At 48.7% G+C, this 15,959-nt stretch overlaps 1 protein-coding gene across 2 annotated transcripts in view; it reads left to right on the forward strand.

Moving 5' to 3' along the window:
- The window catches only part of FOXO3 (forkhead box O3), a 79,167-nt gene extending 64,117 nt beyond the window's left edge, over window positions 1–15,050 (forward strand). The window contains exons 2-3 of one of the 2 annotated variants that reach the window (XM_082757229.1): window positions 1,326–2,761; window positions 13,726–13,862. In XM_082757229.1, coding sequence (XP_082613355.1) covers window positions 1,326–2,726 — 1,401 coding nt within the window. In that variant the 3' untranslated portion in view covers window positions 2,727–2,761; window positions 13,726–13,862. Of the gene's footprint in view, window positions 1–1,325; window positions 2,762–13,725 lie in introns of both variants that reach the window. The other variant, XM_082757230.1, reaches the window with a different exon arrangement.
- Window positions 15,051–15,959: the final 909 nt, after the last annotated feature.

Consider the following 15,959-nt stretch of genomic DNA (forward strand, 5'->3'; position numbering starts at 1 on the left):
GAAGTTAGCAGTGGTGCCTAGTTATTAGAAGTTAGAAGCAGACTTTTACCAGGCTCAGAATACAGTTAAAAATGTTCATCAGCTAAACAATAAGAAACTTTTCCCTCCTTAGACTGAAGAGTTATGGTGCTGCACCTCACTCCAACATATTTTAATGGCATTATAGTTCCTTGGAAGTAGATGAGTTTACAGTTGAAGTGCTGACCCAAACTTGTCTCGAGTGCGTCTGCAAAGCCTGGTCTGCTGTTTTGTGCAAATGGTTTAAAACAGAGCAGTTGCTATTTTGAACCGCAGTCAATACGATTTCTCTTTTCATCGCAAACGCGTCTGCTGTCTGCATGTGAGAAGAACTTCAGGCATGTTTTCCATTTCACAATCTGACAAAAACCACAACACTTAGAGGGGGGAGAAGGCATCTTATGCTGAGAAGGATTGTTTTAAAAAAAAAAGCTGGGCTGTATTTCTTCATACATCCAGCGTGTCTCCAGTTCACATATGTCAAACATCCATTTATCCTTACGAGGCAAGTGCTGAGATGCTTGTGAATGATTTGCTGATTGATGCGTTCTTTGCGCGTTTAAACCTGGAATTTCTTCAGTGCTTTGTAAATTAAGGTCATTTATTCTGGGTGGTTTGATCGTGCTATCGTCCTGTTGACACTGTGCTTTTAAAGCGTGCTGGTAGAACAAATGTAATTTTATTCTCTTTATAGCTGGTATTTGCTGAAATTTAGGGAAAAGTGCAACTTTTTAAACCTGACCGTCTTTAACATGAAGGAATAGCACAACTGTTTTGTCAAAAGAATATGGCATCACTCCAAAAATCTTTGACTTGCACATGGGGAAAAAAAATCCAGCCCCTTGGAAGCATTCTCAGTTGCCAATACTACTTGAACGTCCTTTCTTAAGCCTTATTTTAAGCCCCAAATCAGCAGGATGAGTAGAGCTGGATTTTTTTTCCCAATTTTTGGGGTGTAAATCTGGTGGTGTTTCACTGGGGCTAACACAGGAGCTGTTTTTTGTGGCGTCCTCTACAACACGGGGTAGACGACTTTGTGCAACTTCATACAGATGAGTAGGATACTATGAGGACACTATAGCAGGGGGGCAGCTGGCCAGCTGCTGTGGTATGGGTGTAATTCTGGTGCCTCTCATGGAGAAAGAAGGCACAGCTTGGTCCACCACCCAAGAAACCCACAGTGATGTCCTACAGGGCCCGTTGTTTTTACCGATGTGGTCTTCATGTGATGTTGGTTTTGCGGTGGAGGTTTTGGGGTAGCAAAAGAAGTGCTGGCCTTGACGTTTCGTTTTCTTCCTTTCCCGCAGAACTCCATCCGGCACAACTTGTCGCTCCACAGCCGCTTCATCAGGGTGCAGAACGAGGGCACCGGGAAGAGCTCCTGGTGGATGATCAATCCAGACGGCGGAAAAGTGGGCAAGGCGCCACGCAGACGCGCCGTGTCCATGGACAACAGCAACAAGTACACCAAGAGCAGAGGGCGGGCGGCTAAGAAAAAGGCAGCCCTGCAAACGGCCCAGGAGGCAAGCGAGGACAGCCCTTCCCAGCTCTCCAAGTGGCCGGGGAGCCCAACGTCCCGCAGCAGCGATGAGCTGGACGCCTGGACGGATTTTCGCTCCCGGACGAATTCCAACGCCAGTACGATAAGCGGCCGCTTGTCCCCCATTTTGGCAAGCACCGAGCTAGATGATGTTCAAGACGACGACGCTCCGCTTTCTCCCATGCTGTACAGCAGTCCATCGAGCTTGTCCCCCTCGGTAAACAAACCGTGTACCGTGGAGTTGCCTCGGTTGACTGATATGGCCGGGACAATGAATTTGAACGATGGACTGACAGATAACCTCATGGATGATCTCTTGGACAATATAACACTCCCTTCCTCCCAGCAGTCACCCACGGGAGGGATGATGCAGAGGAGCTCCAGCTTTCCGTATGGTTCCAAAGGTTCGGGGCTGGGTTCCCCCTCGAGTAGTTTCAACAACGCCGTGTTCGGGCCCTCGTCCCTGAACTCCCTCCGCCAGTCGCCCATGCAGACCATTCAGGAGAACAAGCAGGCCACCTTCTCTTCCATGTCCCATTACAACAACCAGACGCTGCAGGATCTGCTCGCCTCCGATGCGCTCAGCCACAGCGATGTCATGATGACGCAGTCCGACCCGCTCATGTCCCAAGCCAGCACAGCTGTGTCCGCCCAAAACTCCCGCAGGAACATCATGCTCCGCAACGACCCCATGATGTCGTTTGCCGCGCAGTCCAGCCAGGGCGGTCTGGTCAATCAGAGCCTGCCCCATCACCAGCACCAGTCTCACAACTCTCCTCTTAGCGGCAGCCGTGCCTTGTCCAATTCCATCAGTAACATAGGCTTGAGTGACTCGAACAGCTTGGGTTCCTCCAAACATCAGCAGTCGCCCGTCAACCAGTCTATGCAAACACTTTCTGACCCGCTCTCAGGCTCCTCTTTGTACTCCTCTAGCGTGAACCTCCCGGTCATGGGACACGAGAAATTCCCGAGTGACTTGGACCTGGATATTTTCAATGGGAGCTTGGAGTGTGACATGGAGTCCATCATCCGCAGTGAACTCATGGATGCAGATGGGCTGGATTTTAACTTTGATTCCCTCATCTCAGCTCAGAACGTTGTCAGTCTGAATGTGGGGAACTTCACTGGTGCTAAACAGGCTTCATCACAGAGTTGGGTACCAGGCTGAAGGATCTTTCAGAACAGGGAAAAATGGGCAAACAGGTCAGTGCCCCGTGGATGTGCTAAAATGCTGGGTTCCGTAGTTTTATTGGAGTCTGTACCAAACACTTAATTGTTAGCGCACACTAATGGCACTAATTGGGCTTGTGATGGCTTGCTGTGTTTTGGTATGCAACAGCTACAACCAAGAAAAATTCGGAGGTGTGGAGGGAAATGAGGCTAAGCTATAAAAGCGGCTCGGCTGCCACCGTGTCAGCACGCATCTGATGCTACGTGTCCTTCTTAATTTAGGCATAAGAAATGTTAATGACAAATCAGGCAAACCCAGGTGGAATATTTGTGGGTTCCAGGAATCAGAGAGCCCCAGCTTGCCTTCTTTGAAGTCGCAACAGGTGGATCCGTCTCTGCAGCCGATGCTGCACGTAGCCAAGCCGTGTTACACGGGCACGGGGCGAGGGGCTTTGCAGTCAGTGCAGCAGTACTGCGGCAGGGGAGGAGGGAGAGTGCCCTTGAAAGATCAGTGCTGGCACAGATCTGGGCTGAATTAGAGGTGTACTGCTGCTGCGGTACAGCTGCGCTAGTGCAATTGTTTGGTTTTAGTCTTTAATGTAATTGCTAACGAAAGAAAAGTGGCAAATCAAGGGATTATATTTTGAAATAACAAAGGTAGGATCCTGGTCGCAGGAACATCCTGTTCTAAGTGCTTTAAATACGCAGAAAAATTGTTGGTCCCTCTCAGGACTTGTGTAGATATCATTTCCTTTTGGACTCCACCAAGAGAATATCTTAAGGTTTGGGTTCTGACACCAGTGCTTTTGAAATATTTGCCTCCTCAGATTATTTTTTCCAGATTTTTGTGGTTTTTCTCTGTGTTTCTTTTCCACATCTGGGGACACCAGAGCCTGTAAATGTTGTTCCTGTCATCCTTTGTGATTCTGCAGGTTGCTGCCCATACCTCTCTGCCTGCTTCCACGTACATACTCCCTGACTCATCGAGTAGGTTCCACACAAAGTGCCCTTTCTCCTTTGTTTATTTATTAGTATAAGGGAGTAGATTTCAAAACACAGTAGGATAAAAGGTTAGCTATAAATTATTGAAAGTATTGTGTTAACTTCAGAACAGTGTGCAGAGCATCCCAACACTGAGGCTAAAAGAGGCATTCACTCGGTTTGCAGCTGACTTCCAACTTTCTTATTTCCTTTCTTACTATCCTGTAGAGGACTTGTGCATGGGATGGCATCGTGGCAAGGACAGGGCACCAGCTGAATTCTGCTTTTATTTCAGCTCCAGTGCTTGATAATGTAATAAAGGAAAAGGGGAGAGAAAAGAAAAGTGGTTCATGAATTGGGAAGCAAAAACTTGCAGCAGGTCGCGTTTGTCGATCAGTTGCCTCTTCCTCCAGGTGCATGAGCTTTGTGGATTTAGAAACCCTCTTTGCCTGAGGTGAAACACCCAAGGGTACATTCTGCTTAAAGCAGAGATGTTACTGACAGCTGTGCTTGACACACTTCCAGTAGGGTGATGTTTTAGCATCGTCACTTACTGTGTGTGGGTAGAAGGTGCCAGGGGAGACCCACCAGCAGCACCAGGGAGGCACTCCACCTCGCCAGGGCTCCCAGCTGCCTCTCAACCCTGTCCTGCACCATGCAGGGAGAGCAAAATCACCTCATCCTTCCCAGGCTGTGCCCTCAGAGGAGAGGATCCAATGCATTTGTGTGCAAGGAGCCTCGTTTCAGAGGACAGATTTATTAAGGAGATGGCTCTCCTCAGTGAATTAACGTCTACTCATCTGTGGAAGCCTTTTTCTCTCTCTCTGGCAGCCGGACTGGCTGCTATGGGGTGCCTCCAGTGTCAGGTGTGAGTGCAGGTGATTTCTGCTGTGCTGGTTCACCTCCACAGGTCCTGCTCTGCTGAGCATCACCGCTGAAGAGCTGGCCTCTGAGCGAGTGCCTCCCGTTTTGGTAGGAGCATCTCACGTGAAGTCAGGTGTCATCAGCCTGAGTTGTTTTCTCAGCTATTTTTCTGCCTCGCTGTAGCACAGGGACCCCCTGAATTAAAATCTCCTCTCAGTGCTTTTCATGACCCCAGTAACAAAGCTTTGTGGGCTTGGAGGCTGGGAAACACTTTCAGCAGAACAGCCTGATGCTTGCTCATGTTAAATCCATTCCACGAAGTGAAGCAGTCACAATGGGCTCCTGGCATACCTCAGAGGGCTGTGTTTTCTATGAAAAATAAGGGAAAAGCTGGAGTCAGCTTTCAGGAAGAAAAGAAAGCAGCCAAATACACAGTTCTTTAGCTTATACGTACCCTACATATAGAACCAAATTCGTTTGGATTTTCCTCCTACAAGAAGGAAAGAAGGGAATCAATGTGCTTTTTTCTGATGTTATTCACACAGCCATGATTTTCCCCTATCCCTGCTTGCTTCCCAAGAGCACTGAATCTGCCCGTCACCCACGCAGGTAATCACCGGGTTGTTTCTTCAGCCCATTTATCAGTACGTGAAGACATCACTGTTGCCTAGCCTTTCTCCAGAATGCCTTTTATTTATAACCCAGTGGGTCCTCCCTCGCTCTGCTGGTGTTCCCACCACTTTGGCTCTTTGCTCTGTGCTCCTTCTCAGCCCAAGGGAGTTGTATTCACCCGAAGAGCAGCCCCAAGCAAACCGATGGGGGCTCTCCCCATCAATTTGGGGCAGAAATGGGGGATATACGGGGAGCTGGTGATCAGCAACCACTCTGGCATCAAAACCCCTTGAAGAAGCTGTTTTTGCCTCAGTTATTCCAGCAATCCAGCTTTGGAGAGAGCCCCGCAGCCGGCGATGCTGGCAGGGCTTGGGAAGGGGGTGGAGGGCGGCTCCGTGCAAGTAGGGCAGGAACTTCTTGAGCTGGTTTTGATGTCTGCAAAACTCATCTAGCTGCATCTTCTGGGAGAGGTTTTAATGTGCCATTTAGCCGGATCCCTCTGGGCGCTGTAACAGAGCTGTGCTGAAGCCACGTTGACTTGTTTGAAAGTGAGAAGCAAAATACTTCACAGAGCAGTTAGAGCCACTCCTTTTACCCGAGCATCGCTGAAGTCCCAAGTCATCTTACTGTAGGAGTGCACGAGTCTCTAAGAGCAGTGTCCTGAATTAGTTCGCAGAATTTGATGGTTAACATCACTGATAAATCAAAATCCCAGGAGATGTAATAAAAGGCCTGTTTGTGTTTCATTAGTCTGTATCTGTTAGGACTAGCTGCTGATTTGTTCGTTTACATTCGGCCTCTTTCTGGGCAAAATTCATACCAGTGACAAACCCGTAGGCCTGAGGATGACTAAAAGACCATCTTAAAAGTTGAAATAGTAAAGAGATCCCTTTGGATGCAGTTTGTCCCCATTGAATCAGAGCACTCTGACAGGACAACGTGCCACGAGGAGGGTGATTGTCATTCTTTTCCACAAACCTTGCTTTCTGCATGTTAAAGCTGACACGTGGAGGGCAGATCTGGTGGACCCTGGCTGCCTCAGCCCCATGGCTGCGCTCCCTCCTCTCTCAGTTTCCAAAATGAGGTCTCACAGGCAGGGCCGACAGGTTTCCTGTGCGGCTACCTTGAAGAAATCCAGAAGCAGTTCAAGAGGAGCAAATACTTCTGCTCCGTTTCTAACAGGTCGGTGGTTAAGGCGGTGGCGCGCTTTTCGTGTTTCAGCGCTGTTTCAGCCAGCCTGCCTTTTGAGAAGTGGTTTTGTGACTAGCCGAGCGTCACGTGCGCCAAGTTCAGTCTTTGAGCAAAAAATATCCCTGTGGAAAACTTGGTATTTCTCTGCGAACAGGTATCCTATTAACTCCAGGGAGGGCCTGCCCCGAGCAGGCTCCCCAGGGGCCTGCCCTGTGCCTGTGGGGAAGCTGCAGCCTCTGCTGCTGTACTGCTGCCACCTCAGGCACCGCTGGGCCTTGGTCCCTGCTGTGGCATTGCCGGCGGCCACTGTCCCCAGCTCGGCTCCAGAAAGTCCTTGTCACGGCCCCGTGTCGATGGGAAGCAGCAGCAGATGGGGCTGCTCCTCCCCAGGCCGGGCCGGCTGAGCCAGGAGGGTGCTCGCGGGGCCTCAGCGGGGGTGAAGGCACAGGAACGTGATGGATCCCTTCGCTCCTCCTGGAAGAGCTTGGGCTATTTATTTATTTAAACCTAAGTTTTTGTTTTCGGGTTATTACCCGAGGGAAAAGGTCCCTCAAAACCAGCTCTCTGTCCGCAGGCTCAGCGGTCGGCAGCCGAAGCCCAGATAGTGGTCTGCTCCTGTGGTTTGGGTGTTCTGTTTTTGCGATATATATATCCATATTTCGGTGCCTCATGCTTTGTCATGTGATTCAGCTGCAATAATTAGGCAGAAACTTGCTGTCCCTGCAGATGCCAAGATTACAGGATGACATACTCTCACCAGATGACAGCACAAACTGGTATTTTTAGAGCAGCCCGCATCAACTGGTCTCCCCAGTGCTTTCCTCCCCGGATCGGCAGCGCTTGGGTTTCATTAGAGAACGAGTCTTGCAAATGTCTTTTTTCACGTGAATGAGCCGTTATATGATTGTTTAGAGCTGAGGATCAGCGTTCGTCCCGGGTCATGCTCTTGCCCAATAGCTGGGCTGGTTACAGGTGGTTTTTTTTTTTATTTCTGCCTTTTCATCCGGGCCTTTAAACAGCCCCCTAAAAAGCATATTTTCTTCAAGAAGTGCATAATAAGAGAGGTTTTTTTTAGAAACACAGCATCATGCAGCTGAGGAAAGGTCAGGATCTTCTTTCATGGCAATTCAGTGCTCAGCCACAGTGATGAGCTGACAGGCGGAGAGGCTTGAGTCTTAGCTTCATGACAGCCAAAGGGCACAGGTACGGCGTGGGCAACAGGAGTGCATGCAGCTGAGCAGTGCTGTGAGTAAATAGCCGGGCTTTTTCTCCTGGCCTGAAGAAAGATTGTGAGGGATAGATGCTCGCACAGCCTCCCCCTGGGCTCCTGGTGCTGGAGGTGGAGAGCGAGAGTCTCCTGCAGGATGGTCGCAGCAGCGTTGCCCCCCATCAAGCCTCCACGTGGGGACACCGGCCCCATTAACTCAGGTACCAGCAGTTGGGTGGCAGGGCTCCGGCCCGGTTTGTGGGGCCGTTTAATCAGCTTTTCCACTCAGATTACCACGCGGGGCGGCCCTTGTGGAGTCTGGCGGAGCAGACATCTGTTGGGCAGCAAGCGGACGGGGACACGGCTCAGCTAACAGAGGCTGCTGCGTGGCTGAGGCTGTATGCGATTGCTCCAGGGAAAAAAGGATACTTCCCAGAGGGTGCTGTGGAGAATAGCGTGTGTTCGTGCACTTTTTCATCTGAGCTGAGTGCCTAGCCCGTTGTTCTTCCCCGCGCTGCCTCCTCCTGCAAACTGCTTCTCTCAGCTTCCACAGGTATTTCATACAAGTGTAGAGAAGATCTGGTTTAGAGGAAGGGCCTTGCCTCTCTTGCCTCCTCCTAACACTTCTAAATCCTGGTAGAGGAGGTTCTGCCTTACATCAGCTTGGTGGAAATCCTTCTCGGTGATCCATGTGAGCATTACTGGCCTGCGCTTGGCAGAGAAAAAGAGACAGTCTATGAGGACATTCAGAAAAAGAGTACATAGCAGGTTTCCATGGCACTGTAAAATGCGTAATTCACGATGTTTCCAGTCAGGTAGGTACCCTTTACTCTCCAGCTTGGAAAGCAACATTTGTTCTCCAGATTCAAAGGCATAAGCAAAATCCTTCTCTGTATTTGCACAGGTATAGTAGTTATCCATCCTCTTCTCATCCACAGCAGAGGTCTCTTTGCCAGTGCTCCCATGGGCCTTTTATTCAGCTGATGTCCTCTCCCCCTTTTAAAAGTTATATTTTGCAAGCATTTTGGTTCTTCTTGGTTGACCAGGGCAGGGGATTGAACCCAGCCAGATGTGGATGGTTCTCAAAAGCAATTGGATGTCATCAGTGCTTGTGCTGGAAAGCCAGCGTAGCTGCACGTTGGCATCTCTGTAGGTGTAAAAACAAGTGGCACAACATATGGTCTTTTTGTATGGGCAACAACACAGTGACATATGCAGTGTCGTCTGTACGAGCCTGCTCCTCTTGCAAACAAGTGCAGAATTTCCTGTGGATTGGGTGGTTTAGTACCAGGTCCCAAGACATAAGGAAAACCCCAATCTGTTTTTCCTTGAAGTGTGTGAGCATGGGTGGGCCAATTTCTCTCCAGGTGTCTTCTTCTCCTCTGTAAAATGGGTAGAAGGGACCTCGGCCACCTTTGAGTGGGAAGTGAACTGTCCAGAGGACCCTCCCTTGCTGGAAATTTGCCAGGCTTTCCTTGACAAGGCTTTGAGTAATCTAACCTAAGCTTCAGAAGAAGGTTGGTCCAGATGATGTTCAGAAGTCCCCTCCAACCTAGACTTCTCTATGATTCTGTGAAGAGTAGTTCTTCAAAAGCTTCATAAACAGTTGTGAAAGTTCGACTTTTTTTTTTTTTTTTTTTAACCTATTCACATGCATAAAAGAGATGGCAATGTATTAATGATTAGATTACATTCAATACGTGTTTATCAGAAAAGTAGAAGAGCAAAAATCTTCTCTTTCTTTTGTTTTTCCCCTGTAGTCCTGACAAACTATAAAGTGCGTGGCAAGGTAAATGTAGATTTAGATGAGCAAGTGCTGAGATCAGTAGGGCTAACGTCATTTTGTGCTCATCTCCTCGCCATGCAGTCTGGTTTAAATCTTCACAGAGGCTTATTCTGTGCAGGGGTGTGAAAAGAAAGGCCCAGCTTTTGGCCAAGCTGTGAACTTCTGTGATGCTGCAGGTTGGTTGTGCAGGAGCAAGCAGCAGTGGTGTTACAGATACGACGAACAGCACGGGCCTCTGCAAGGAGCAAGGAGGCAGAGGAAGGTCTATCAGAACAGCATTCATGCCAGTAGCTGTGGCACCTCGCTGAGGTCCCGGGCAAGCCTTTTGTTGCAGAGCTAATACAGGGAGAACGATTTGACATCTGCAGGTGCATTTACTTCCAAAGCATTTGGTTGTCTGCTATGGTTTGCAGCGTGTTTTGGAGAGAAGCAGCAGCCACAGAAGGAAAGGATACGCTTTCGTGCTCTACGTGCCTGTGCAAGTACCAGCACAGCAATTTTTTAGCTCCCATATGTCCCAGTTCTCTGCTGCTCTCTTCCTCTTTCCATTCTTTTCCCCTTGTTCTCTGAGTCTGAACCAGAAAAAAAAATAATCTATTTTTCTGAGTACAGTTCAAAGAGGAAAAGTGAAGTTGCAACATGCCTGAAAGTTCAGGCCCTTGTGAGACAGTGCATGAAGCTGCCAGCTCTCTGCTTTCCCTTGGACTTTGCATCCTGACCTCAGCATTGCATTTTGGCACGGTGCCACTCTGGTGCAGCATATGCTTGGCCTGTATGGGAGCACAGTGACATACCCGCCATGGCATCAGCATTTTTATTCTGCTCTTGCCCAGAGAAGCTGTGGATGCCCCATTCCTGGAGGTGTTCGAGGCCAGGTTGGATGGGGCTTTGGGCAACCTGGGCTGGTGGGAGGTGTCCCTGCCCATGGCAGGGGGTTGGGACTGGATGGTGTTGAAGGCCCCGTGCAACCCAAACCATTCTGTGGTTCTATGAAAAATCTCACGCTGCAACTTTGTCGTTGCAGAAGGCCACAAGAGTTATTTTCCTTGTTCAGGTCTAGCAAATACTTTTGTGTTCTTCAGTGTTGAACCGTGAAAACCTATGACAGAATATTAACTTAAACAACAAAAAGGCTGCAAGCATGCCTAATCATGCCCTGCTTTTAAGCCTAACCCCATTTTAAAGAAGAAGCTGTACTGCTGGTGGCAATGACAGAAGCAAGGGACAGAGGCACTGGAACAAGTGCATATCTGTCACAAAAGGACACGAGTTTCCTTCAAAATGTTTACATTTTTACACTCTGTGGACTTGTAAAAGGCGTTATTGGGATTTCTTGTCTCTGGGGAGTCGTACTGAGTGGCACCCAGGGAAAACTCTCGTCTTACAGACCTTTGGGTGGTGATATTTTTCAAGATGCAATATCCACTCAGCAAGGTTTCCAGCCAAACCAGCGGGTCCTCAGTGGGCTGCTTTACAGAGGAGGTGTGTGTTGAGGGTGCAGAGTCAAGTACTACAATCAAGGAAAGGATCACATCCCTTTTCTTTTTGCAACCCACTGCAGGAATTTCCCGTGCTGCAGTAGGAACCAAAGGGAGAAAGCAGCACGGAGCAGATGAGGCTTCAGAGCTTGTCTGATAGAGCATAAACTGGCAAGGGGCTTGGGAGACCACCTTCCCCTTAGGTGGTGGAGACGTGATGTGAGACAGAGGTGAGGAAATGTTATTGCTGGGAGGGTCATCACAGCATTAAGACACACATTAAGGCAAGAGTAGCATTTATAGGAGGTCAGTAGCAAGGTAGAGGATGGGAGGGCGTAGGAAAGGACAGAAGGAATACAGAAATCTTTGCTTTTCTCTTCCACCAAAAAGGATAAACAGATTTAGCATCTAGGGCTCAGATGTCTGTGGGAAGTGATGAAGCAAGAGTTCATCCCAAACTACCCCTAATTTAATGCTTTTTCTGTTTCTCTTTTAAAGTTGTCATTTTCACCAACCACATGCATGTGTGGTTGCACAAGCTATAGTTTGATACAGTACTTTGGCTTCTTCTGATGTCCAGCAGATGGGTCTTGTCCAAGCCTTCTGTGCCCAAGGGGTCAAAACACCAGAGTGGGATTGCCTCTGCTTCCAGTGCGAGCCCAGGTGTCAGCTCAGTTGTGGTGACTGCACTTCAGAAGAAAATTCTGATTTTCTTAGAAAGTCTAAGAAAAGACTGAGCAAAAAAAATCTAAAACAGTTCAGGAGAAAGTCTAAAATGCCTTTCCATTCTCTGATGATTGAAAATGGGCTTCAGGTTTGGCAGAGGAGCTGGGGAGCTTTTTAAGGGAGAAGTGAATTTTCCAGAGGGTGGCTTAGGGAGTGTAGGCAAATGATGCCCTTCCTCTGTCTGGGAGTCCCCCCCAGCTTTGGGGAATGAGGCCGTGCTGCAGGTAAGAGCCAAGGGAATGGGTTTGCTGCAGTGAGTGAGCCATGGCAACCTCCCAGCTGCTGCCACAGCACTGCTTTCGAGCACTGATCTCTAACCCACCAGCCCTGCTAGATTTCCCTTTTCTTCTATCTACCCGTTGCCTCTATTCCATATATTTTTGCAGTCACTCTCATGCATGTGCCTCTGTTGCTTTTTCCCCCCAAAAGGGGACCCAGAAGTAAGTAAAGGCCAGAAAACAGAACAAAGGGGGACTGCAGCACCTTACCTGGGCTTGTTGCCCATAAGGGACAGCATCGTCCTGCCTCACTGGAGGAGATTCCCCTGCAGACACGCAGCTTTCCCTAATGCCACGGGGAACGGGAGAAAATGTGGTGGAGAACCACTGCTACATGAAAATGTAGCCGGAGCATTTGCTTCCCTGCTTGGCATAGTGTTCAGTGCTGTGAACCTAACTCAGGGTTGATGGAGGCTTTTTGTGGTCAGACAGAAAGTGAGAGCGCGTGGGTCTGCTACGGACTGCAGCGGCATGTGGGTTAAGGCTTTGATCTACTCCTTGCCGTTTTTTAATCCATCTGCAAAGTCTGCGTAAACAGAACCGTGAAAATCGAGCATGTTTCGGTTCTGCTATGAGCAGCTTCCACCTCCTCCATGCATTTGTCTTGGGTAAGCCCCAGTCCCACGAAGGTTTGGAGGAGAAGCACTGGGCAGAGCCACTGACACAAATCCTGCCTGTGATCGCCTGTCCCCCTCTTTTTTCCTTTGTCTCCTCTTCGGTAGCACTGTGCTTTACATAAGTTTTTAATTTAAATGTTAAACACCGCTCTGGTACTTACTCAGGAGTTTCTCTCCTTATTTCCTTTTTAATTAATGGCCCCATTTGGAGCCAGCAGGACTCACTCGGGTTAAGCCCGTGGGTGCTGACTGAGCCATGCCCTCCTGAGGAGCCTGGGCCTTGGGAAGCCACCAGCCTCCAGCCTCCCTGCAAAGGGATGCGCTCGTTTGGTCTGCAGACAGGCCACTGGTTATACTGGGACTTACTGGGCCCGTCTGGGGAACTCGTGGTGACCTTGTTGTGGCCACGGGGACACGCTTACCCAGCGGAGCCATTGCCAGACAGTCACATTAGCAGAGGGCTAGCATTAATTTGCTCTTTGGAAACGAAGAAATCAATATGTTGATCCAGTCGGAAATCCCTTTATTCGTCCAACAGTCTCCCCCAAAACCCTGCCCGTAATTAAGGCTAAAGCCAAATTTTGTTTGGGCGAAAGGCACAATCTGTCTGCTCCCTAAGCCACCCTGAATGAAGCTCTCCCCTAATGGCGCGGGGAGCAGCTGTCGCCCTGGTGCTCTAATAACCGTCAGACAAAATGATTAAAGTCCCATCCATCATTCAGCATTATCGGGATAGGTCATTTTAATAAAACTCTATTGTGGGATCAGTGCCTGGCACCTTAGAAAGGAGGATCCTGGGGACAGTCTGAGCAGGAACCATACCCCGTCGGGTGGTTTCCCTCACAGGAGCCGCGCTGCCAGATCAGGCCAGCAGTGCCCCTACATGTTCCTGGGCATTTTACAGAGTAAAAACATTCCTGTAATCGACTTGGGTTGCTTCAGCAAGTGTCCCCGTGTTCTTACACTGTGTAAAAAATCACCAATCGTTCATCACGGAAGGCCGTCACAAGGCTTTGGGTGGTGGTGGGGACTAGGCCCCAGTTTCAGAAGCCACCTGAGGCAGATACTAAGGAGGAGTTACATGACAGCACTTTGCTGTATGTCGAAGCTTCTGGGTGCCAACAAATCAAAATTGCTTATCAGTGCAAACTCACTGGGTTTGGAGGTTTACTCGGGTGGCTTTTTGTTGTAGATTTGTGGGTTGTTTTTTTTTCCTACACGTAGCAATCTCACTCTTCTCTTTTTCTTCCTCTCCAGGCCCTCAAACTGACACGAGATGTAGAGAGAGAACCCTTTGCCAAATCTGCTGTCAGCAAGTGGACAGTGATACTGTTTACAGCTTACGACCTTTGTGAACCCTGCATTATTTTCCTAACAAAGCAGACTGTTAATAGGCCCCACACCTGAGTGAAGATCCTCTTCTTTTTTTTTTTTTTTCCTCTTACGTTTTTTTTTTTTGGAATTGAACTCATTCTGAAGTATGCAAAATCTTCCTTTTCTGGGATGGCCAAGCACCTGCTGTGGAGACAATGTTCAGCACCATCCTGTTGAGAACACACTGTGTAGCCTTTACAGTAGTTACTTGTCAATGAGTATGTGGTGTTTCAATATATTAATGGTTTATGGGATGTTTTAAGTTGGCTTTTCTTTTTGGAGGTTTTTCCTGTCTGCCCGCCCTCCTCCTCCCCCGAGCCTCCAGTTTGATTTCCTTAGATTTTTTTTGACCATTTTTGCTTTCTCTCTTTCCTGGGGAATCTGAAACACTGCTTACGCTCGAGAAAGCGATCACAACCCACCACCAGGGCTTTCCGAATATACAGCATCCATTACGCCAAGCGACCGGCCGAATTCCAGAGGGAGGCGATCTCGTGTGGTCTGTTTGCCCGTTGGGTTGCTTTGTTTCTTTTCCTTTCTTAATTCTTTTCCTTCAACTTCATGGTACGCCCCCGTGTTCAAGCATGGAGCCAGGGCTGATGGTGAAGCGAGGGAGAACCGGCGAGGGAAACCTCCCGGCTGGTGCTGGCGAGGACAGGACGGACTGACCGCGGGTGCCGCTGCCCTCCTCGCCTCCTGGGCTGCAGGACCCCGCTCGCTGCCCACCAGAGCAGGCTCCCCGCCTGCTGAACGTTAGTTAGAAGTTTTAGGCTGAGCTGCCCTTTGCTGCTGGACACGGTGAGAGTCACCACCCGGAGGGATCATTCTGGAGAAGAGAAAATGAAGGGAAACGCCGCTTCGCAGGAGAGGGGAGCCAACGGGCAGTGCATCAGCAAGTCACTCGCACAGGTCATTGCAGTGTGTTATTGCATCAGTGATCCTTTTTTTTTTTTTTTTCCTTTTTTTTTGACATATCCTTGATGATTTTTTTCCTTCTCGTCGTTGTCTAACCCACTGTGGAAGAAGAAGCAGGAGAGGGAATGGCAAGGTGACAATACACAAATGGCTTTTCATCCGAGCATAGATTGTAACAGGATAAATGACACTGAAAGACAAGGCAGTTTTATATATTTTGCTTCTTGAGATTTTTCTTTTGTAAAATGAATAATAATTAATAATAATGAATAAAAGGTATGGTGCTGTATAGATCCTCTCTATAATCTGGAAAGTTTGATTACTTTTTATTAGTATCTTGGGTGGGAGGGATACAAAAAAAAAGAGGGGAAAACACCAATGGTACATAAGAACTTGGTATGAAGACGTTCTGAATAGGACAGTGTATACATAATTCTCCAAAGCGATATATGACGTTTTGTTTTTGTTTTGTTTTTTTTGTTTCTTTGCATAAAGGCATTATGCATATAAATATATAAATATATTTTATTATGTACAGAAATGGATCATTATGCATGGATGTTAGGAAAACCGACTAGCATTTTAACCCAAAGTTTCCGTGCATGAGCTGCCACCGGTCCGTGTACCATGCAACGTGGAGTGACTCCCTCGCGCCACTGCCACCGCACACGCACACGCACAGTCATGCACGCCCACGCCAGCGCTCGTGGGCCCTCCCTCGCTCCTCACTTCCCAGGTCCCCGAGGTGACGTTGGTGAAATAACAGCTCCCCCCCCTTACCCCGTGTGATGGAAGTTTTGTTCCGTATCGTAGCCCCCCTCGCGCTCACGCTCTTCCCCTACAGGCACCCCTCTTGGTTTCGCCCCGTGGTTATGACTGTGTAAAACTCTGTGCAGTTGTGGTTATCGTCGCCCCGTAGCATATCAACTCTTCCAAGCAGCCAAGGGTTTACCATTCTCATTTTTATTTTTATTTTTAAAAAAAAAAGAAAACTTCTCCCCATGCCCCATGGATTCGGATACAGGACACACACTGCACCCCTACCTTGGAGACTATCCCAGCACCTGCTGAAGAGGGATGGTCTTGCACAACCTCTTCAGTTTGGTTTGGTTTCTGCTGCTCGTTTTTGTGGCCAAAACTTTCAAACTGAAGTGCCTCATGTCGGGCATCACAAGTCTGGGGCTTGGACGTGGTGTCACGGG

Source organism: Aythya marila (genome assembly GCF_965140915.1).
Source record: "Aythya marila genome assembly, chromosome: 3".
Lineage (NCBI taxonomy): Eukaryota > Metazoa > Chordata > Aves > Anseriformes > Anatidae > Aythya > Aythya marila.